This window comes from Zonotrichia albicollis, chromosome 1 (genome assembly GCF_047830755.1).
Source record: "Zonotrichia albicollis isolate bZonAlb1 chromosome 1, bZonAlb1.hap1, whole genome shotgun sequence".
Lineage (NCBI taxonomy): Eukaryota > Metazoa > Chordata > Aves > Passeriformes > Passerellidae > Zonotrichia > Zonotrichia albicollis.
Genome location: NC_133819.1, coordinates 105,575,733 through 105,601,312, shown reverse-complemented (window position 1 = coordinate 105,601,312; position 25,580 = coordinate 105,575,733). Strand labels below are relative to the sequence as shown.

General features: G+C 39.9%; 1 protein-coding gene across 13 annotated transcripts in view; it reads right to left on the bottom strand.

Annotated features, from left to right (window-relative positions):
- The window catches only part of DLGAP1 (DLG associated protein 1), a 399,529-nt gene that overhangs the window by 59,227 nt on the left and 314,722 nt on the right, over nt 1-25,580 (bottom strand). For 11 of the 13 annotated variants that reach the window (XM_074549059.1, XM_074549033.1, XM_074549041.1 and 8 more), the window contains one exon: nt 2,545-2,685. The exons of the other annotated variants lie outside the window; for them this stretch is intronic. In XM_074549059.1, coding sequence (XP_074405160.1) covers nt 2,545-2,685 — 141 coding nt within the window. The remainder of the gene's footprint in view (nt 1-2,544; nt 2,686-25,580) is intronic. 13 annotated transcript variants of the gene reach the window in all.

Below are 25,580 nucleotides of genomic sequence, written 5' to 3'. Positions count from 1 at the left end.
AGGCTTGGCCAAGGCTTTCACATGAATCACAGGACATTCTGGAGTGGGTGTGTTTTGTGTGCCATTTTAGAGATGAAGGAAAACAGAATCATGGAAATGGACATTGTAACTGCCATCACAGTGCCATCACATTATTATAAAGAGGTTCCTTAAACTTATATACAAAAGTGTGTCCTGCTTACATTTTGTCTTTTCTGCCAAACCAGAACTAGGGTGAGAAATCTACTCCCAAAGGATCCCGGAAAGTGGAAGTAAGACAGGATTCAGGATGGACCACTTCAACCTTTGCTTCTCCAATTTAGCAAAAGAAGCTAGACAGAGCTTGGGTTCCCAAAAAACTCCTCATGGACCCAGGCTCCAGTGAGAAACACTGATTAGACTGGACACAGCAGAGGCAAAACAGAACTGGCTCTGGGACTGCTCCTGACGAACCTGAACACGGTTTGAATTTGTAACCTCATGCAAATTCCAGGCTGAGGCCTATGAAACTTTCCTGATGCAAATTCAGCTGCATAAATCAAACTAAGGTGTTGTAGTAAAGGGGACAAGTGGATGCTAACAGCTCACCATTGGCAGACACTGATTAAACACTTCGATGACTTTGATGACAGGCTAAGAGTGATAAATTTTCATTAAGTTCTGAAGGCATCCAGTAAACTTGCTAAAGAAATATTCTTTGCTGAAATGAGAGGAATAAACTGTTCAGGGGATTCAAAGGAGTGATGAGTTTTTAATATGTAAATCATTTGGATTTACCTTGGTAAATGGCTTTTGACTCAGCTGAGATAAGGAAAGTGTGCTGTAGCAGAAATGTAGACATTGTATTTCAGATGAGATAGAAGGGCTTCAGTTTCAGAAGACCACAAACATCAAATGAAGTGCCTTAATACCTTGATGTGACAACTTCAGATAGAAATGAAGAAAACATAAAAGATGGCTGTAAGAGTCTTTCAGAGTTTTACTCTTGGGAATCAGTCTCTGTGCTGCCACTGGGACTACTGTCCAGTGCTTCTCTTCCCTGTTGAGGAAGAGAAGTCTGACATATGGACACACACACTGACGTGACTGAAATAAATTTTTATCATAGATCATATGTCCTCATGAAAGGTCTCCAAAGGGTGGGTGTTCTTTACAGTAGGCATTCAAAAGCACAGGTATCTAAAAATGTGTTATTACAGGAGAGTTATATGAGCTTTACAAGCCATATTTTCCCAAGGCCAAGCTGATAGTTTTTCCCCTTATTATCACAACTGAAGATTTCTTTTCACAGACCCGGATCCTGAAATATCTTAGTGAGAAATGACTTGTCATGTTACAAATGCCTCCTCTGCTGTCCCTGCAACCTGCCTGGCAGAGCCTTTTGAGCTTTAAGGTAATATCACAGTGAATAGTTTTGAATGTAAGTCACATTTGGCATTTCAGATTTTAACTGTTTATAGTGCTCTCGGGTTTACACAAATATGACAGTTCCAATGTTTGCTGTGGCACTTTTGTCTTAAGAGCTATTCACTATGATTTTATATTTTGGGTGGTGACAACATGCTGTTTCAGGTCTATAAAACACTTTGTTTTGGCTATCTGTACTTAATACAGGACAATTGCTACAGCCACAAGCTCCTGTGCAGCTTCTATCCATTCCCCAGCAAGCCAATGTTCTCCAGGCCAAACATCAGTGTTCATCATAAAAGCTGCTGTAGAAAAAAGGTTATTTCCCATCACTTCAGTGCTATGTGCTGCTGCAGAAGAAACACTTGCACTGCTCAGGAGCTGTGAGCAAGTCACAGAGAAATGACACATGGACATGTTTGAAAGTCTGCAATGGAAATGTCCCCAGTGAATGGGCTGTTCACAAAGGATCACTTCAGCTCCTTCCAGAGCATGTATTAAGGACAAGATCTGATGGCAGTTGTCTTTACTGGTAGCAGTTTACCCTGTTCCCTACCCTTTCTCTTTCTTATTTTTTTTTTTTTTAATTTAAGTCCATATTCACAGCATGGGTCTTGAAAACAGATATATTAGCAGAGTTGGAGGGAGAAAGAAACTGAAACAGGACCAGGGATACTGTATGACAATATCATTTCTGAAGACAGCATGCTACCACTAAAGTCCAACTTAAGGTGTGCAGAGAACCTCTGACTTTACACTGACAATGAGAGTTTTGACCAGGGAGTTTTATTTAATATTTGTAAGAAGTATCAAATTTATACTGATTTATATTGATTTTTACTTTCATAATGAGGAGCAATTAATTACTTTGCAACCAAGGAATCATACCTGACTTCACAGAAATACTGGTATTTAAACAGCTTTGTAAAATCAAAACTACTTGAATATCTGGTCTGCATAGAGGTTTCTGAGAATTTTGCCTATCTACATCATCACCTAAATACAGTTCTCCCCCTCTACATTCACATTGGTGTAGTTGAGGCAAAAGTGTGATCCCAGTTCTGTCAGAGTTCTTTTTTACCCACCAGAAGAAAAAGGTTGACTGCCTGGATAATTCAGTATGGTTCTGTTTTAATGAATCAACAGTTAAGCACCCACCTCTAATAACGCCCAGATCTTTTAAAAGATCTTGACAATGCAAGTCATCCACCCGGATGTATGAAGCGTCTTCTAGGTTCGCCAGTGTAAGAATGCCAAGATCCTCTTTTTGTGCTGGTGAGCTCTGTAAAGCTGACACACCTAAGAAGAGAATAGGCTCATCTCCATTAGATCTTACACACCTGCAATAGAACTGTTAGGAAAAATAGTTTTGTTGCAGAATCCTTCACCTTGGCAGCATTGTGAAAGCCAGGGTTATACAATTTAACATTGGGCTCAGCTGGGATTTACTTTGGTATTCATCAATGAAAGGGTGATTTTTACAGAATACCCTTTTGAGAATAGAAAATAGAGCTTTGAAGTCTTCTGCTGAAAAGACACGTGAGCTGATCTGTGCTTCATATTCCACAGGTGACAGTCAGTGTGATGGCTGTGGAAAGTTAAGCACCGTTTCAACAACAGAAACTAAAAGCAGTCAGAGCAGAAGCATTCATTACATGCACGGAAAAAGCAGACAGTGACTCTCCACTTTAGTCCTTTGTCTTGGAAGTTCAGCAGTGAATTGGAGAAGCTTTCCACCTGCCCCAGCATTGTGTGAAGTGTAATAGAATTGGGTCAGTTTGCTCACTGAAAGATACTGGCACAGATTCACCTTGGGGCTGATTGTGTTTTCTCTCAATCAGTTAGTGCAAATTGAGCAGTTGCAAGAGCCTCTCTATGGAGAGCCCAGGGGATGCACTTTTCCTGGTGGTGGCCAGCTGAAACTTCATGAGCATAGGGCAGCCAGACTTTCAGCAGGCATAAAATGCAGGTATAGCTGCTGAAAGGGCAGCGCATTTCCAGTATGTAGATAACCCACTCGCTTTTTTCCTATCTGTGTATCCAGATTTGCTTCCAGGGAAGTCTAGGTCAGCTGGGGAGATGGTTGCAGCCTGGCCATTTTCCACAAGCAGGACTCTGAGGAACCAGGACTCTGAGGGTACATGGACTTTACCAGTCAAGACACAGGCACTCTGACCGAGTATCAGCCTGTGTGGATGGACCAGGAGAAAAAACTCCTGTAATAAACAAGTGAAAAAGGTTACTTATTGCCTACTCATCTGGCTCTTGACACTGAACTCTAAGGCTCTAGTATTGAGAAGAGATGTAAAAAATTTTCTGGAGGGCAAGTGGGTGTTATGCAGCAACTGCTTGGTACAAAGAAGCAGTACATTGAAATCAGCACTGAAAACTGGTGAAGAACACCAACTCTTTCAAACATGATTAGAAATAATGGTTTCACCATTTACATTCTGTGGAGTCGTGTCACCTGAACATTTTTCGTTGGGTAGAAGCCTCACACTATTTTAAACCCTGTGTCCTGAGGCACTCCTTTCTCCAGTGGAACAATAACTCCCTCTGGTGTTTGCCTGCTATTGTTACTGCCTCCGCCGCAGCCCTGGGAAGCCCTGCCAGAGGAAGGAAAGCCTGCCAGATGATGTATGAGCTATGAACATTCTTCCCTTAACCGATGGCATTTTACACTTTGGGCAGAAAGGTCATTGCTTCCAGCGGGCCGGCCCCAGGAGCACTCAGGTCCGGGAATATAGGGAAAGTGGAATGCCGAACTCCACTGCTGCCGAGGGCTCATGCTGCCAAAGACTCATTTACATGCTCCCTGGATTTATTTCATTACATGAACAGTAGGCTTATTGCAACGAGTCTGGATGCTTTATTTGATGAATGCTGGAACTTACCAATCCAGTCCCGAGAGGGTTGGGATACACATAGGGATATGTCAAATGGCTGGATGATAGTTCAGAGTTAATGAATTGCTGTGCTCAGCTCTTGGGACAGACAATGTGGAACTGTCATTCAGCTGCAAACATATTTACAGGAATGCTGTCACAGCTTTGAGGATCAAATCTGACCTACAAGTAAGTTACAAGCTACATCTGCAGGCAGAGGAAGAAAAATGAGATGCAAGAGAATTAAGCTCCTGCCCTTTGGGCCAGACAATATCGATCTATTGCCATAATAATGCTGATTGTAAATTTTCTTAATCTGAAATTTATGATAGAATCAGAACTTTTAGTCTTAAATATATATTGCACAATAATTTTAAAGTACACACTCAATTTTTTTTTTTTTCAGATTTCAGCTGCGATCAGATGATGCAAACAAATCTCAAGACAAGATGAAGGACACTAAATGTTTGAGTTATGCATTTTACCAAAGAGAAGAGGCTGTTTTGATGGGATGTTTAATAGAAATTTCTTCCTGGAATCATTCAACTGGATGCTCACTCCAAACAGCCCAGAGGCTTTTTATATTTGACCTAAATGTCTGGATTTTTTCTCTTTTCTTCAGCATATCACAGAACAGAAATCTGTAAGCTGATTATTGTTGCTTAATTCTCTTCTGAATGCAAACATCTTTGCATATTTCAGACACTGCTATATAGAGCTGAAATCAGAAAAGCTGTAAGAGCTTGAGAGCTCAATCTAAATCCCAACTGTCTGGCTCTCTGGCCAATGCCTGGTATTATACAAAGTGTGTAACCATCCTACACCTTTGATGTAAAACAACTCTCTTTTAATGTGCTGTAAGCTCTTATTCCCTTTGTCTCTCAAATAATAATCCTCTTGCTCATGGTAATCCTTAAAATCACATATGCTCTTTAAAGCTTTTCTTTTGGAAAGTATTCACACCCATTTTTCTGGGCACTGGCAACTAAATATTACAGACAACCTGATTCTTCTGACTTTGACCAAGACAATTGGAATTTTTTGTATTCCACATTTACTGCTTGGCTGGAACTGGGTCAACAAAATGAGCAAACAGTTTCTAGCTGTCCAACAGAACCACAGTGTGCGGACTGTTTGTTTGGCCAAGGCAGAGGCACAAGATGTTTCAGAGAGTTAACAGGAAACAAGTAAAATGACATTTTTATTTGGGTTATAAAACAGAAAATGAAGTTTAGTTGTCTAGAATGATTGAAGAACATGTTCTCCTGAACTGTTCAAACAAGCTAGTAAAAGAAAAATTCTCACCTCCTCAGCAGTAATAATCAAGCCCCCTAGCACTGGCTCCTGGACACTTACAAACATGCTGCTGGCTACTCAAAGTTTCATTAATGTAAGGTTAAATATTTTTAGATATTGCCACCTTAAATCAGAGGTAGAGGTTGAGACTAGAATTACTTATTCAGATCAGCATGTAGATTTAAATGATCCAATAATGACAAAAGGTGATGATTAGAATGGAAGTCTCATCAGATCAGATGTAATATCCTAAATGACATAAACTGCATTAATTGCAGGACATGATGAATATGAGCCTAAGAGTTCAAAAAGAGAGATCTTTTAAAAGGTCTTAGAAGATCTTTTTAATTTGTTGACAAATGTGTACATTGCCATTAGGAATTTGTAGCCAGCTAGGAGGAGTTCTGAGGCACAGCTTCCAAAGATACAACAGCACAACCTGCTGATCAGACCACCTCATCTGGTCTGTCCAAGCCCAGCCAGTCTGCTTCACTCACTCCCCAAAAGACCAAGTACAGAAATTTCTCCAGGTTTCCTTTTTACAGAGAGCAGGGGCTGCCATTCTGTCAGCAGGACAGATCTGGCTCTACTCCTGATGTCTAGGAGCATTTTACTTTTTTGCCCTTGTTGGAAGGTGCTTCCCCCCATCCCTGGGCATGGGAATTACTCATCCATAACCCCTCTGTGTTGACGTGTCCTACACAGACATGTTATCCCCCCTCTCCTGAGCCATCAGAGGGAGGATCAGTGCTGGGCTCTGGGTCAGCTGCTGACTCCCAGCAGCTGCCCCGGGGATGATGGATGCACAGACTGCAGCTGAACAGCACAGCTCTCTGGCGTCACTGACTGGAGTTAGCGTTTCACTGTGCTTGCTATCTGATCTTGTCACTACATCAGGTTTAAAGTGGCTCCTGAAGTTCTGTGAAACTCTCATTCTTGGACAAAATCAAGGCAATTTTGCGCTTCCTTCCTATAGAGTATAACCTGCACCTCACGAGTCACAAACCAGAACACACAAACTTCCCCATTTCGAGATTCTGCGGAATGGGATCTTGATGGTTTCTGAACCCAAGCAGCTTTGAACTTTCAATGTTCAGGGATGCCTCACAGACCTGCAGGTGCCTCTCTGCAGTGAACTGTGGGAGCTCAAAGAACGCTACCCAGGCTTAACAAGAACAATAAATAGTACCAATAAGCACTCCAAGCTGAAGTGGGCTGCATGTGGGAATCAGGCAGTACTATTTCTAAAAGAAAGGCAGGAAATTAGGCTCTCTTATGCCATTTCAAATGTTTACAGTAAATCAGCAAAATTAATGGTTGTAGCAGATAGAAACTCTGCTCTGACTGAGAAATTCACTGTACTCCAAGCAAACTAGCCAAATATTAATTTCCTTACAGCTGTTTTTGCCATTTATTTCCTTGATTTCCCAAAACGATGTCAGCTGAATTTTCTCATGAGTGCAAACATTTGTGTTGCAAAAAATAAGAAACTCGAGAATTTAATCCATTTTTAGGAAATAAAGTTAACTTATCAACTATAAGTGCTAATCTTCCCATCTCACATGAAATCCAGAAACTTCAGATAGATATAAAACACTTGGGTAACTTCAATCTTTGCACAAAGATTTAGATTCTAAACACTGATGGCAAACACTTGTCAAAAGGAACCAGTTTTAATTTGGTGAGCAGGAAAAAAGTGAGGTATAACACCAAGGTTACAAACAAGATCCATACAAAGATGCTGAACAACATTTTTCATGCAGATATACCAATGCATATAAAAAAAGGAACCTCATCTCTTCCATTTCTCTCTCTAAGCAGGATCAAAAGTCCAGCTATCACAGGGAGCATCCTTGCTTTCTTTAGTCCTCATTGAGGTGATGACAAACAACTCCAGTCTGTCAAACCTTAATTAGGTAACCACTTTCCCAATCTTTGTTGGCAGTATATTGATTAGACAAGCATAACTATTAAATTTTGAAATATGTTGCTTTGTTCAGTTTCTGAACTTTTAAAATCCATGAGTTCACTCCTAAATCACTTTTAATGTTGATCGAAAAACAATTGATTGAGGTACTTATATATTAAAAAAAATTAAAAATCTTAATTGAAATAAGTTTAAATGAACAGAAATTAAAATAGAGGCAAGTTTAAAACCATGGCATATATGCTAATATTATGAGAAGAAGAAAACTTTAGTATTCAGATGGGAAGTTTAGTGTTATTAGCACTCACAAGACTAGAATCAGAAGATCTACAGTAAAATTCAAGCTCTAATTCCCTTCTTATTTCAGTTTTTTTCATCAGTGATACAGGGCCAATAATCCTTACTTTTCTCATTTGTGAATTGTTGCAAGGATGAAAAATACAATGTCAATATTGAGTACTGTCATAATTAGTTTTATAAGTGGGAATGGAATCATGAAGACATATCATAAAAGTAAAGAAATTGGGTATTTGAAACCATAAATGCACAATGTTGAACACATCAGGAAATAGTCTTGTGAGGTATAGAAACGAATCTTTTTTTTTCCCCGGTAATGAAGCAAAATTTCACAAATCACCATATGATTTTTTTCCCCACATATTTCTGACTAAGGAGGTCCATTCTGAAAATGCTTATGGAACAATTTTTGAAAATTAATACTATCATAAGTGCAAGTATCTTTTGATGCATGTATGGGTAGAGTTTTTAATTATCTCTCTGTATTAAAAAAAATTAACTGTTCTCAACTGGGGAATTCACAGAGGACACAAATAGTGTAATAGCAGAACTAACCACAGAAGAAGGAAAAAATCTCCTTAAAATATTAAAATCAATGTAAGCAAAAGTCATCAGTTTAAGATAACACATGACAAGCATAATTGGCTTATTATTTGTCCAGGCAGTCAGTAGAACAACTGGACAAGATTGATGACAAACCTTACAAGTTACAGCAATTTATCAGCTGCTTATAAAATAGTTTAGCCATATTGCCCTATAAAAGTGTATGTCTATATATCAGAAAAGGTCTGACTTTGTTTTTTGAATCATAGACATCAGCTGTTTAGCTCTGAGTGGATTTTTAGGATTCACTCCACTGACAAACATGGGAGTGAAATGCTTTGAAAACTCTGTCCCTTTAACTATTTCACTCCTAATCTCAGCAAAACTTCACAGCAGCAAGCACTTGCTTATTGAAAACAATGTTACTTAGTGGCCTTTGGCAAGTTTCCTTTCAGTCAAAATTAATCTTACATTTCCATTTATGGCTGAAACACAGAAATTCCAACTCAACTCATGTTGTAGGTATTTCTAAATCAATATGAAGGCTTAAACTCCCATGTGATTTTTATGTTTAGGTTGCAGAAACAGGCACTGATGTAGTTATTCTTTCAAAAATAAACTCACCATCATCCTAAATTGTGTTCTTAAAAAAAGCATCCCAACTTTAGAAGCAATTAAGTGAATCTGGTAGCAGGGTAACCTGCAGCAAAGTGTATGAACTGCATATACTATTTGCTATGGATGTTTTTTGTGAGCTGAGGATCCCTCTGTACATTATGTAAGAGGATATAATCAAAATGACAGAATTTTAAAAGTGACTCAAACTATTAGATTTTGCACACTGACATGCTTGCCTGCATGTTGCTACACCTTTTTGTCCTGATTAAAATGTGGAACAATGTTAAAGTGAACCAACTGGACATCAAAAGTATGATGTCCATGATACCATGATACCCCAAGTGCTTGTGTACCAGCCATGACTGCTGATAAAACATGGAAATTGGCTCCACCAGCTCCCTCAGTACCCCTGGGTGATCCCAGCCAGCCCCATGGACCCGTGTGTGTCTAAGTGGTGCAGGAGGTCACTGACCATTTCCCTTTGGATTATGGGGGTTCTGCTCCCTGTTCCAGTCTTTCAGCTCAGGGGCTGGAGACCTGGAGAACACCTGATCTTACAAAGACTGAGACTAAGGAGGTATTAGGTAGCTTGGCCTTTTCCTCAACCATGAGGATGTTTTCCTTTCCGTTTCAAAGCAGTATTAAAATCTTCAGTTAAGATATGCAGGTCTACCACTATGTCAAATCTAAAGCTTTTAACACCAAACACATGATTAGTGTTGTCAGATCTGTCAAAATTCAACAACTTCAGCAGATATTAAATGCAGTAGCACTGACTCTGTTGTCACAGCTGGGTGGCTCTAGCAGGACTTGTCACAGGACCGAGCTGCCCCATGAGGGTTCCAAGCCTCTCTGTCTCCTTCTGCCCCCAGAAATCCCTTGGGGTGACCTTCTGGGCTTTCCATCTTCTCTAAAACACCCTGGGAGAGCTTGAGCACAGGGCAAGCTTTCTTGGTGAAGGAGCAGCAGTGAAGGGATTTAACAGGTGGCTGGTGGCTCGACTTTCTGTTTAATTGACCATCCTAATGCTGTTGAGATCAAATTATATTGTTTACAGTGTGTTATGAAACACTACTTTGGACAGGCTATTTTTCATTATTACTGAAATCAAGTAACTGAATGCAAAGGACAGCTGTGCAAGAAACATATTTTGTAGCCAACACTGTATTGTATTACACTATACTATCAAAAGGCACTCAGCGAATGTCAGGGTATGAAAGTTTTTACTGGCTCAAGTCTTCTGAAAATGCATCTTTCCTGAATGAAGACATATTACAAGAAAAATGAAACAAAACCCCCTGAATTTCAGTTTTCAAAGAATTTCTTATACAGTTGCTACATACTCAACTCTCTATGGATCCATTTGAAATCATAAAACCAAAAATATATATATATAAGACTTATGAAAGCTTTTCATGGCAGAAATTGATAATTTCAACTTTGATACATCAGGCTCTTACAGGATTTGAAAGAAGCAGCTGCACAGAATAATTAGGCAGCTGGAGATCAACCTTCTGCAGCAATATAAAGCTCCAGTTTCTGAGCCTGCAGGGACATGCGATATCAGATTTTAAGCAGTGACGTCTTAACATGCAGAAGAGCTGTCACTGCTGTTTTCAGTTTCAAGAAGGAAATTATTTCTGGGGGTAGAGCCAAATTTAAAGAGGAAACATTTTGGGAGGGTATTAAAGCTAAAGCTGGAAGCTCTTTGAAATGGCAAACATGTTTGAAACAGCAAAGTTTAAGCCTTTCTTTTAAACATTATTTATCACTACTACCTTTCCAAAAATACTTGATTTTTAACCTTTTTACACTGTGTTCTAGTGAATTTGTGTGTGATAAGGCTTGCAACTCAATGCAAAAATGGTAACAGCTTATGGGATTAACTTTATTCCAGCCTTTTTCAGCCTCTGCATTTCTTTTAAAGAATAGATTTTCTATATTTGAGATTTTATTAGGATGATTGGTTAAATCTGCAGACCATTAAATACTACACAGAGAGCATAAAAAGTGCTCTACCTGTACCAGCATTGGATACTGGAAAAACTGGGGGACCTCTCTTGGAGCTAGTCAGGTACTATAGGATTCCCAACAGCGCATGGCTGCATTTGCATTTTCTGCCTATAAACAAACTCCATATGACAGTGGAAATGACTTAGTGTCTCATTATTAACACAAATTGTTACAAAATCCAAACACCGAAGATCCCAAAGAAAACCACACACACAGAGGCATAAGCTGCAATTTAAACTAAATTGAAGCTGGGGAGAAATCAGAGGACAGAAGTCTAGTTATGAAGTCTATAGTATATATTTTTGTGTATAATCAATATAGCCATCTATGTGCACATCATACATAAGATTTCCTTGAGGATGCTCTCAAAATATGCCCTGTACTCAACCTGTAAAAAAACCCCACAGTCTTTATAAGCCTTAACTCAGCTCATTTGGCTACTTCTTCACAAAATGGCTACTAATTCCATAGAGAGTGGGTGCAGGAGGAGGTGATCATCTCCTACATGCCAAGGAGAGCTCCCTGTGACTTCACTTCTACCCCAGCAATTAATCAAGCAAGTAGGCATCTCCAGCCAGAGACCTATGAAACAAGTTCAAAGCAGGCAGACATGCTCCTGCCCATGGCAGGGAGTTGGAACTGGCTGATCTTTAAACGTCCCTTCCAGCCCAATCTGTGATTCTGTGTCGCTCTGATACCTGCAGGAAATTGCTTGTTTAACACCACACAGGAGCTTTGTGTCAAATGCAGGGAACAATCCAGCTCCACAGGGCAGCTTTCGTCTGCCTTCCTGAGCAATTTTCACTCACAGCTTCTTCATCAAAATGTTCTCCAGTCTTATTAATTTCTATCCCATCTTGTTGAGTCACTTTGAATCTCCTTTGTATTTTATTTCAAAAGCCAAGCACTCCAGGTCAAAGTCTAGTAAAATTTATCTTTTCAAGTTTAAAAGCTGTTCTGGGTCTTTTTGGGAAACTCACTATAAAGAATAGGATGAAAATTATCTACCTCAAAACATAACAGACTTGAGGTTCTCCCCCAGCTGGTCCCATCTGAATCTCCCTGTGATCATGGTGGGCCCTCTTAGAGACCACAGTTTAACACTCTTCCTGCTGTGGCTTGCCACCTAAGTCTTCTTGCCTTGCCTGTCACTACCATCCCAATTTTTAGTCCCAGGCTTACAAAAATGCCATTCTGTCTCCTTGTCTGTCTCAAGAGTCAACAAGCAGTTTATAGGTATCCAACGCGGTGACTACTTTGTTGTCCTGATATTTGCTCTTGCAGCTCCCCAAGAGAGTTGGCTTAGGCAAACACTTGGCCCTGGCATTAAACATCTGTTTCCCAAATTTTTTTTTTTTAAAACAAAGTACATCACCATGGCCTGGTACTTGAGAGGGTTTTTGCCCCTCAGCAAGTGAGAAAGCTTTCGTTTTGGGAAGAAAAATATCTTGTTGAACGTGTTAATGCATAACATTCTCTTTTAAAGATGACCATGAAAGACAGCAAGTGCTTACATTCTGCTCCAGTCTCTTTATTAGGAAGCAATGCTTGCTACAAGCAGGACTTTAAGGAAATCAGGCATCCATACATTAAGTGAAGATCTCTGGAAGAAATTATTAGCGCTTTGCTTTAAGTGATTCCCTTTGTTCCCACATGATCATATATGCATAAGTAAAACCAGCTGTTCTCAGGCCTCACAAAAGTGATCTTTCTCTGTGTGAATTTGAAAGGCCAGAGAACTGCAGCACTGCTTAGAAGGGCTTATTGCTGATGCTAATGAAGAACAATTGGGTCAGAGGAGGAAGCAGCCACATCTTATTTTCATCACTGGTCTGCTGGAAAGCTGTGACCCACATTTGAAGCTACTTCCAAGAAAGTTCTCATTTTATCCATTTCCAGTTTGAGATGATCCTTTGTAAAAAACATAAGCAGGTATCCTTCAGGGAAATGTGGATTCGTACTGCAACTTTCTGCCTGGGACCAATTTGTTCACTACACTGGGGGTGGAAGTAATGCAAGTTGTCGATGCAAGGAATGTAGATAGGAAAATCCGTTTAGAAATCTTTCAAGATTGAATAAAGATGACAAATTAAAAATTCACAAAACTGAGGCACAACAGCTTTCAAGAAAATAAGCATTGTTAATACCAGATTTGCAAAGCTCTGCACTAGAACAGGCACATATCAGGTAGAGCACCTGTTGAAGTATTTTAATAGCCTTCCAAATCAAACACATCATTTCACATTCCTTGTTTCCAGGATCAGATGTCAGTCTCCTTGGAAGCAGGAGGTGCAGCTGATATAATCCACTGTTTCACTTTCAACAGCTCTGGCTCATTGTGACTTTCCAAGCATTCCTGTTTTTCTAAACACTGTGAGAAGTTTCCATTTTCACACATGAGGGGGGTGATGGTATCAAGGCAGCTGCATGACTCCCAGAAAAGTGCAAGACAAAGGGCACCCTGGCGCAGTTCAGGCTGCGCTGCAGCTCACACTCAGCTGAGCTGCACTGCTCAGAACTGTCTGTCTGTCCTCAGCTCTGCCTGCAGCTGTGGAGCCCAGAGGTGAGCCTTGGCTGCTGCGAGCTCCAGCAGGGCATGGTCACACACGGCAGCCTGCCAGGCACTCAGGCCGTGGAGGAACTAGCACTAAGCACACCTGCACCATTTTCTCGTGATTTCACCGGTACCCTCAGCTGCTCAGCTTCAAAAGACATGAGATGAACGGGCTTACTTCTAATATACAAAGAGAATTATGTAGGATGTATTTATTTTATGGCAAAACTCATTTTGGCCATAGAAATAGTTTTGCCTTCAGTGTGCAGTTGGAGTTTTTAACATTTCACTTAGAGTACATTGAAAGAAAAGGGAATTAGCCCATAACTTTTTGGATATCAGAACTACACTTAATTCAAACTACTGCTGTCATTATCAACCTAATTCTTGTAAAAGGAACTGTATTTGTGTCACATGTAATTAAGAGTTTTGTATCTTGGGCTGGAGCAGATCCTTATGACCAATTCTGACCCATTAGCAAGAAGAGGGTTCCCTGAAAGCATCAAATGAGATAAATCACCATGTGCAAATGCAGTTAATAAAAATCTTGATGCCACACAGTTCATGCATCTGAATGAACCATGGGCCTTACTCTCACCGTAAATGTTACATTTTAAAATCTGTAAGAACACAATATACTGTAATGGTACTGTATTTGTAACAACTTGTTCAAGAAGAGATTTTTGTAAAAGAACTATCCTGAAGTGGAACTGAGCCAGCCAGATTACTGGCAAAGCTTCCTGCTGAATATGATTAGATAAAGGGAGAATGGAGACTGGAGAAAATTGATCCTCTCAGCAGAATTTGCCATAATTATATGCAGGATGGGGAATTAGTTATTATTCTGCTGTTAAAACCCTCAAGTGGCCAGAAGAAACATTCTTGCATAATCTGCTTTTTCCATCTAGTCCGTGTAAAATGAAGATCAAGTTAAGAAAAATGGAGATGCGGCTGACAAAGTTCTATAAAGCTGGTAATTTTTTCCCCTAAAGGTTAGACTGTGGAAAGGGGTATTGGGATTGCCTTACCAGCACTTCTCCAATAGCCAGCTAACTTCTGTTTAACAGAAATTTTCACTTTAAGAAGTAAAATCATGCATTTCACACATGCAATGCAGGATAGCCTCACCTCAAATGCTGTTCTGGAAAGGACACATCTTTGTGATGGTTCATTGCCAGCCTGACCTGAAGTCTGCCTCCTGACATTGTTGTGACTCAAATTCTCACATTTTTACTAACACAACAGGACTTCTGTGATTGCAAATTTCTGTTTTTGCAAGGAACACATGGCTTGGAGCTTTATCATTGCTGCCTTATGCAAGTGGAAAAAGCACTAATAAGATGAAATAAGAATTCATAAAAGATACATAAGAGTCATTAACACAACAGGGAATAGGATATATAGCTTAACAAGAAGGGGGGGAATGCCCTTGATGCTACTTGAGTGACCTTGAGTTCAGTGAAACAGCAACAGCAGAATGGTGAGAGGTGGGCACTGCTGGCCCATGGGCCAACAGCTGAGTTTGGTGCCAGAGGGATTGTGAGCCCAGCTCCACAACTGGAATCCACCTCAGTGCTCATCCTTTCCAAAAATCAGAAACAGTTACATAATTATTCAAACGAGCAACATGGAACAGAATCAGAGGAAAAAGGAACAAAAGAAAGAAGCTGTAAAAAAAGACAGCTTGTCTGAAGGATAATTATATGCAGTTTAAAAGAACTAGGAAAAAAGCACTGGTATTGTATGCTTACAGATTAGCAATGTTCTTTCTTTAAATGCAGTCTGTGCTAGTTATCCCCAGTTCTTCCACTTCAGAAGCTGCAAACATGATGGTTTCATAGTTCATGACTGGGTGGGTAACCTTAGCTGCTGTATTTCTACAAGCCACCATATCTGGTCAGCTGAGATTGCCTCACTATAATTCTACTAATTAAAACACAAATAGGAAAAAAAAGGAAAAAGGGAATTTGATTTCCTAGTAGGGATGCAGAAAAATCTCTCAAGCTGCCAGAGCGGAACACTGTCATCTCCACTTCCCTTCCTGCTTGTAACCCATTCCCTTTCTTCAGACAGGAATGACACTTGTCTGCTGGAGCTGCCCTGTTTGTCCAACAACACATTGGACTGGGAACTGAAAGAGAATTCTTCTTCAAGCTAACCAGAAGGGTGCAACTGGGGGAAACAAAAAAATTAAAATATGGGCAAAATTTAGAGGAAATGACTGTTACAGCCATGGGTGATTAATATGCATATGCACATTGGGGAATGTTGCACAGCAGTAACATTATGCCATAATGCTTTTAGCAGATATAAAATATGACTGTATAAATGATGGGCATCTGAATACTGTCTGAAGAGTCTGTAGTCTGACTTCTGGAGGGGTGTTGCTGGCTGACAAACTAAAAGATATCTAGATTTTTCATAGGCAGCAAAATATGAAAGATAAAAATCTATGAGACTAGATTAATTATGGGCACATCATTAGTTTTCTCTAAAACAGTATTAAAGAATGGTTGGAGAGCCATTATCTGTAAAAATCAGAATAAGTGACCTAGGAAAAATGGTGACTGACTGAAAAATGGTGAGTGTCATGAGGTCATCAGCTACAGTTTACTAAACAGCAGTTTTTATTGAGGAAATGAGACATGCCATTAGCTTCAGCCTGTCCCCAAACAAATCTTCATTAACTAACCACTTCTGTGAAGCATGGAAAACAGCTCAGTCTTGATTATTGTGGGAAGTCATCAGGGACTGCACCAGAGAAATCAGTGTAAATACAGCTCCAGGAGAAGACATGCCAGTCGCCTTCAACTTCAACAATTATTAAAATATTAATTCAATGGAGTTAAATAGGAAATCTTCATTGAGAGTAGAGATGAATTAAAGTGTGTGAAATAAAAAGTCTTTTATAAAACACATTTTAAGCAGACAAAGTGATAGGAATCAGCAAAGCAGCTAAAGGATAAGTAGAAAGCTGACTGGCAGATGATGTGCATCAGCAGCACAAAAGGCATTAACAGGCCTTGTCCTATAAAATTATTTAATGACATTACCACTTTTGCAACATGAACTTATTTTCACTTAATCCAATTTCAGAAATACAACACTTTCCTTTTTTTGATGAAAAGCCATAATTTTATAACTTACTGCAATTTTAGGAAGATGTATACTAATTTGGATTTTGCAAAATTTCTACAAACTGCCCCAGCAGAAAGACACCCACTTCTTCCTGATACTTTATCAAAAAGCAAACATGCACCAGTTTTATTTCACAAGTGAAATGTTTTTCATAACAATATGAATGAGCCAGATATTGCTGACAGTTTGAATTAATAATTTCCCTGGGCTTTTTTCTCTCTCCTAAGAAGCATATTGTCATGCTCCAATAATAATAATAATAGACTTTTCAGGAGAATAAAATTAGATGTAAAAGATGATGCCAGATTATGCTGATACAGCCAGTACACTTCAGTGTCAGAAGCTGACTGTGCCTCAGGCCCCACATTAGTTAATGTCATGCTGAAAGTGAGAAAAAGGAAGCCTAGACCAGGTGGGTAGGCCTAATCTGCACCCATAATTAATGTCACATGTTCCCAATTACCACACTTCTGTTGTTCAATAAACACATTGGGGGTTTTTTGGAAATTAGTCGTAATTGACAATTCCAATTACATACATTTCGGCTTTGGTAAAAACTATTTTGTTCTTGTGCATCTGCATAGGCATTGGCCGGAATGCCACCCTAAGAGAGTTCCTGACACTTTTCCATGCCTGCTGGAGAGGCAATTGTCTGAAGATGGAGTGAGGATTCCTCTCCACATCAGCAATAGTTTGTTGTTTGCCAGTTCTTCAAAAGACAAGTATGCACCAAACTTAATGTGCAGAGGAGGAAATAACAAAGGGTCTGGGAGAAGTGCACATGATTGCAGTGCAAATAGAAACAACCCCTTTAATGAAGTCATGCTAGTTTGCAATGGGTGGTCTTTTTTATCATTGTTTAGCACACATACATGAAATATTGTGGTAGTGGTCAATTCTCAACATGGTGTTATGGACAACAGGGCAGCCAGTATTCCTCCATCTTACTCTGCTGAGCATGATTTGCTTGTTAACCATGAAGAAGGAAAGATACAGTTGCCCATTCAATCTCTTCCATTTATGGATGTGACAGAAATCATCCTGACATTGGGTAATAAAATCAGTTTTTATTCTGCCGCAAATTTGCCTGCTACTGCAGGATAGGGGAAGTGTAAATTTATCCCATTGTCACTTCTCAGGATCTAGGTTTTTTTAGTAGCAAAATGAAAAAAAAAAAACCCAATCCCAAAATGTGAAAAGATTCCCTGGAAATTGTTTTGCAAGCCATGTCTGTATTATGCCCTAGAATCTCATTGCCCAATTTAAGATTTCAACAGCAAAAGGACTGGAAAAGCTTACATTTGTTTCTTCTAAAATAAATATCCTAAACTGGATTCCAACAGGATCATGCTCTTGCCCAGACTCCTCTGGTTGTAAAGGTACTGGCAGTGAAATAGAGAAGCCAGATGTTTCTGTGACACCAGGCATACAGAAATAATGAACTGATGCTATGATGGTGGCAGCTGAGGACACTCAGCACCTTACACAACTGGACCCTCAGTGGGCAAATTTTGCAAGAAAAGAAAGACATGTCTCAGCTTTGTAACTTAACAGGCTGCCCTGGTCTGCAATATTGTACTTAATATTTAAAGACATGTATCTGCAGAACAGATGGAGGAAAGCTTTCCCCTTCATTTGATGAAATTCCAACACTGCTGCTGTGGTCCTGAAAATTCCCACAGCTATTCAAGCTTTCTATCCAGTGCCTACTTATCTGTCATGTTCATTATTTTCCATTCACTAGTTTTGCCAGCCCTTTGAAGGCAATAAAGGGATTCTGGACACCATTAACTTGATGACCATTTCATATCCCTCTATATCTCCTGCCTGCAGGAAAACTGGAATCTCATCACAACCAGAAAATATGTTCCAAAATAAATGTCAAAAACCATCTATACTGGGAGCTCAAACAGCGTCAATAAAACGTGCTAGACAGCACATCATCTCCACCTAGTCTACACACCAATTCATACATGATGAAGGAACAAGAAGACAAAGTATTTTGGAAAAATTCAGGTTCAAAGCTCCATGCATCTGTTTCTCACCATCAACTATTCACACAGAAAGTGTTACTGATTCTACATATTGAATGATTTTTGAAGTGCAGGCTACAATTTTGTTTAATGAAACTCTTCTGGACCAACTTTGCTACTCAAAATCTGTATTTTTCCTTTGTCCTTCTCCTTCCCCTTTTGTCAATTCTTCTCATCTTTTTTTACTTAACCATCAAACTCGTTGCCCTTCGATGAAAGCAGATATGTCCAATCAGGAAAAAAAAATTGTTAGGAGTAAAAACTGCTTTAATTGCTACTTATTTAGAGATAAACATTTTCTCCAGTGGTGCATGTCACCTGTAGGGTGGGCTATTATATTCTATTGAATTAAAAAAAAAGACCACCCACATGTTTTCAGGTTCAGTTCACCCTACAGGTATTCCTTGACTATGCCACCCAAACTCACAGGACATGAGAGCAACGTTTGCACTCAGTGAGAGCCTCCTTGGCTAACGTAGCAGTGAGCACCCTCCAGAAGGGAGATACACTCCTCTGCTCTCAGCAAGCACTGACAGAAATAGAGAAGGGCTCTCAGGACTGCAGCACATATCTGAAGCCCAGAAAAGGGGACAACTGGCAGTATAAATTGGATTATGGGAGAGAGCTCTTACTCCTAATGCCATGTGCAATCTGTGGAAGTAGACACTGGAACAGATGTTGGTGTGCTGCAGGCTGCAGAGTCTGTGTGGATCAGGAGTGCCTGTTTAAGGATTAACCCTGCAGGTAGCTCATGAGAAGTTAAACAGAGCTGCCTATTTATGAAAAATGACACTGTATGCATCTGGGTGAATGTGATGCAGCTTTTTCCCTGTGGGCAAAATCCTAGAGAAAGATCTAGGAAAACTGAATGATGGTGTTGGTATTGGAAATCTTAACTAAAGATGTCCTTGTCCTTACCTATTTCCCTTTTTTTTTTTTTTATTCCTGAAAGGAGAATAAGCATTTTGGTCTTAGCTGTGCATTACTCTGACTTCTAACATGATTCAACTCCCTCATAGCTATGTCCCAAATAGGGCAAGACAAGCTTCCTTGGAAGTATGTAACAAAATGGGAACTGACTTCACCTAGATCAGAGCATGCAGCCCTACCAACCCCACTGTCAGAGCTTCCAACACAGATGCAATACTTCCCTTCACCCCTTCTTCATTTCTCTGGAACCCTTGTACTTTTGCTCCCCCCTTTTTAAATAAAAGAGGCAAATGGTAAAATGCCACATGAGCGTTCAGGGGGCTGTGTGAGATAAGGCAGTGCAAGGCTGTGGCACCAGGTAACAACTCGTTCTGTCACTTAGGTGCAAATTACCCATCATGAAAAATGGAAAGCAGCAGGTTTTCTTAGGACTTTTGTCAGGCAGTCAGATTGAGGCTTATGGAGGAGTTGGGTTTTATTCATAGCTTGGCTATTTTGGTCTAGTAGACCCTGATTTTTTCTGCCACAAATATTCATAATTTTATTTGATTCTTCGTGAAGTTCAGAAGGAAGTTAAAAGAAATTGAGAGAAAAAAATTTCAAAACAGAAATAGACTGCCAGCATTTGTTTTGCTATCCTATTACAATATTCTGACTTTCATCTAAACCTTCTCATTGGGATACATAACTACATTTTACTTTAGCTAAAGACAGAATTAATTTGAAAATTGTTGCAAGAAAGAGAATGGTTATCAAGACACCATCATCTTGACTGTGCAGAGACAAAAGGTAGGCATTTTCCTCAACAAAACAGGCAAGACATCTGTCACAGTAGAGGGTTCTGTGGTGTTATTTATTGTCTTTTAGGATTTTTTCCCTCCTCTGATAGCTTAGCTCAAATCCTTGATCAAAGCAACTAGGAATTGTTCAGCTCAGATGGCTTACTGCATTTTAAGTGGGATGCAATTTAGCCCTCTCCTATCTGACCAAAGCTAAATTCAGTAAGGGAAAACAATTTCCAAAGACCAACACATCCATTTGTCCCTCGAGAGGCCAGACAAAGGTTGTAGCATTAGAACAGATTACCAACATCTGCCTACAGTGTGCTTTTGATAAAGGGAACTGTTAGACTCTGATGGCAGTGAGACAGTTCCTCTTTGCAAAATAGCATTAGGTGTTTTCCAGATCCCAGTATTTTGGTTGCACTGTGCTTTTTATTGAGCATTGTAAGAAGCAGTGCAGTGAGACTGGTGTAATAGCAAGAAATAAAGAGAGTAAATCATATCTCTGTGTATACTTCAGAGGTTCTCCAATTTTTTTAATGTGCAGTTTTCTTTGCTGCCACATTTCTTTTGGGTTTGTCTGTCATATTGTTAAGGAAACAAAGCAGTGTTTGTTTCAAAAAGTGGTTAATAATGTACGCACCCCATAGTCTTCCATAGCTTCAAAGAGCCAATTACTGCTAGACTGTTGCATAAACACATATTTAGGAAGCATGAAAATGTGCAATTATTTACACTATTCAGTACCTAATACATCATATTTGAGCTCCAAAATGGGAATTACTGACATGATGAAATATAATGGCTCCCAACAAATTGCTGTACTACAAGAGGGGCCCTGTAGAGCTGTACTCATTAAACACACTTATTAAAAATTCTTAGTTTTTTGAAATCAAAAATCACTCAGTCACTTTAAAAAGCTCATCATCACCAAGTACTTCATCTGTAACTTCTTACAAAATCCTATGGCTCAAGAGAGCTTTGCAAGTATTATATCTGGGGAAAACCAAAATACTGAGGTTAGTCAGAAAGGAATGATGGAACTTAGAGGAAGGTGAGTGGCAGCCAATGTCTGGAGATTGGACAGCAGCACAAACTAAGAAGAAAAACCTGAGTTATTTTTACACACTGCCTACATTAATTAAGCACACCTCTTCAGGAAAGAGGCCTAAGTCCTGCTTTCCAAAAGACAGCCGTGGTTAAAAGCACATGAATCTGTTTTAGGAAAATGGCAGGAATTATTACTCAAAATGTGATCTCATTATATAAATTGGGGCATGTCTTCAGTTACCGATTCAGCTCATTTCTGTCACTGCCATCACAAAAACATTGCAATGGAAATAAGCTGGAACAAAGAAAGATTACAGTCTTTGTTGTACTTTTCCATAAAGGGAAAATTTAATTATTTGCTCTTGAGCTAAGGAATGATGTATCTCTAGTCCTCAGAGTTCTGAGAATAAGAGCAACCAGTTCCTGAGAACAACATTTTGGGATACAAGTTATATTGCCCTCTCACACTTTACAAATGAAAAATGACTGTGGTTTTTTATCCTGCTGCATATTCCGCCCATTAGTTTGCAATCACAAGCTGGTGCTGCTACGGGAAACCTGCTTCCTTGTGATGTGATTCCAGGCATATTTCAAAGAAAGGTGGTTCCTACTCTTGTGTTCTAGTCAGGTAAGTGTCCCCAAAACCACAGATACACAAGGCTGCTGAGTCAGAGCTGCTGCAATCACACCAGCCTTGTCCTGAGCTTGCTCTTGGGACACCAGCCCTGAGCTAAACTGCTGCCCCTGTCTGAGGCAGACCTGTCAGCCAGCCCAAGCTGCTGGCAAAGGGCAGAATTGCCTTGCAGCAGCGAACAGGAGAGACTGTTTGCCATAAACCATCGCGTCTTGGATTGTGGCAAAATTACTGAGGTTTCACGCTTGTTTATGGGCTTAGAAAAATGTTAATTCTCAGCTAATGAGACGTGAGGCATGCAGTGCTCAGTCAGCAGAACAACTTTTAAATTACTGTTTTGCTTGTAATGACTTCTTGTGCATTTGTTATGGTACATCAAGTGGCATTTTTTCCCAGATAGGTGCTGGTCATTCAGGTGCTGTAAAACACAGGCATGGCTGCAGGCTCCACCAGGGCACTTCCACAAGAATGTGCACACCAGCAGGAGTGGGGTACAAAATCATGGGATCAGGACTCTCTCACTGCATTAGCACACTGGGAGGTCTCCATGAAACTGGGGTCCTGAACATCCCTACAAAAATCTCCAGCAGTGGTGCATTTGGTAACACACCTACCTAGTCTGAAACTAAAGCAGAGTTCAAATCCAAACATGCTCTGTACACCTTCAGGGAGAGCTGTGTAAATCTGAACACCTGAAAAGGTTATCACTTCTTGTGTGTGCAGTATTAAAAGAAATGGATTAATGGAAAAATTAATTTAAGCATATTCCATACAAATATATGCAAAGGGCTTCCACAAAAATTTTTATATCTGAATCAAAATTAATGCAAAATTAACACATAATGAAACATTACATTTTAAGTAACTAATCCCTGTGTCCTCTTTATTTGTGCTCCACTTGATAAGAAATACACTTAATAATTTTTTGCATAGAACAATAGGGATTTCTGTTAAAGTTCTCCTCTAAAATCATGCTTTTTCCCATTTCAATTGAGACTATCAGCTCTCAGGTCTGATGGCCATCTTACTCCCAGCATCTCAAAAGGCCACCAGGGTCTTACAGAGCAGCAGGCTGAGCAGCACACAGCAGTGCATCCCGGCACTGAGGACTGCTGTCAGCATGCCAGGCTTTGCCTAAGCACAGCCGGAGGTTTGGGGGAGGTGTAGTCCTGGTGAGGCCACATCTCAGGTGTGTGCCCAGCATGGCACTCCCCAGCATGAGAGAAATACAGACATTGGCAGAGTTGGTGGGGCACGAGTATGATTTGCCCATTTTCAACCTTGGAGATGTCCAAGTTGTTTGGACAGCTGGAGAAAGCCAACCAAACAACAAAATAGCAGAGTTGTTCTGTGTTTCTGGAAGTGTTCACAAAGTAAGACAACATATTCCTTCAAGACATTTTAAGGTCGCGGTTTCGAATAATTACGGTCTTTCTTACATTCTTACTTCACTATGAGCCTTAGCCCAAATGTTTAGAAGCACACCAAGCAAATAAAGAATAAGAATACTAAGAAGAGATGGAATACCAAAGGGTAATATTGATTTTTCATTCCCTGTATTTGAAACACATTTATAACTTTGGAGACTGCTGTAAATTCCTCCAAACTAAGTTTTCAAATGCTGAAGAAAATAATTAGGCCATGCCCTACAAAATGAAGTCCTTTTCTCACTCTTTCTGAATTTCTCATTAAAAACCTTCACTGGCTTCAGAAAAATGGTGGGTTTTGGTGTGATGTGGAGCTTAACATTCATCAAGTTGACTACTAGGATAGAAGATATGAAACTCGTACTAGCTACAGTTAGACACATCTGAAATTGGAAATAATGTTCTCCTCCAAGGTCAGATCCTCATTAGCAAAGGAAAACATTTTAAAGTGCTGATTTAAGCAGTTTGATCACAGATCCAAAGGCAGAACACATTTTAGGATTACTCAAGGAAAGAGAGGAAATGAACCATGTAAATTCTTTGTCAAACAGTTTTCTATAATCCTCAGATTTATTTTAAGTTTCAACATCTGCTTGAAGGCCTCAATGTAGTTACATTTCTTCAGACCTTCTGGGGAAATATCCTAATTTTGGTACAGATCCAGAAACCAACCTTAGCTTCAACTGGAAATCACATGTGAAATCCTAATTTTTTGTTTCCTTTTGAACAGAGCTGTCTCTGAAAGGACAGCTCTGAGGAATCCAAAGTACTTGCATACACTCAGTTACAGCTTCCTTATCCACAGGATTTGATTTTATTTTTGAATTCTGCCTGGCACAAGCTAGGTTTTAGACTTGTTTGCATTTTATATGCGTTTTTTTTAATTGGCTCGGCAGCCCCTTAGAGATTTTCCACAAAATACCTGACTTGTCTTGATCAGATGTTCCAATGAATGGAAGGAAAATGGTTTGCTCAGCTGAAAGACTGCAATTAGCATATCCTGTGGTAACTCTCTGTCCTTCTCTAACCTGCTGGCTACACAGCATGATTTCCTTGGGATTTTTATTTATTTTGCTTTTAAGCAGAAGTGTAATATTACTGAGAATCACCAGATGGCATTGCTGCAGATAACTCTGATATTTCTCTTCCCCTAACTCTACGGGGGATAGGAACTGAATTGCAATCCAGTGCAGAGTTTTTCCTGATGTTACAACTTGAGCTCTGTTAGAGAGATGTCATTACATATTTGTACATTATACCATATTATATATTTGTATGCATGCGTGCCCATGCCTGAGCCCTCACATTATCATAAGGTTTGTTTACAGCAAAGCATCATGCACAGTTATATTGGGAAAGTTTAGAAACATAGACACAAATGTGGGAGAAAGATGTTCTTTAGACTACTTTAACATTTAATTGTTTCCTAATTACTACATTCTTCAAGCTCATTGAAATGATTCACAGACTTAAAATTGTTAAAAGGCTACTGAATTTGTTGGCTGAAGTGCTTCAACTACAATAGTTGCATCTGCAAATAACCTGGGATCAAATTATGTAATAACTCACAGCTCATTAAACTCCTTTGAAGAGCTCAAATGATCTGGGCGTTAATTTTTAGTGCAGCCTATGGTGTATAACATATGTCAGCACTTCAGGGCTGCTCTGCCTCCCAGCCTGCACAGCCCTGCTCCCAAGGATGGCCCTAGTCAGGATGCCTCCATGGGTACCACTGATGCTGAGAGAGCAAATATGAGGGTGAAGAGAGCTTTTCAGCTGATTAGCTTTCAAGGCATGACACAGTTGTGACATAGAGCTTACTACACAGAACTCCTGAGTGTGTCCAGAGGAGGGCAACGAGGCTGGTGAGGGGCTTAGGACACAAACCCTGTGAGGAACGACTGAGGGAGCTGCTGGGGGTGTTCAGCCTGGAGAAAAGGAGACTCAGGGGTGACCTTATCACTCTCTACACAACTCCCTGAAAGGTGGCTGTAGTCAGGCGGGGTTAGTTTCTTTCTCCAGGCAGCAACTGACAGAACCAGAGGACACAGCCTCAAGCTGTGCCAA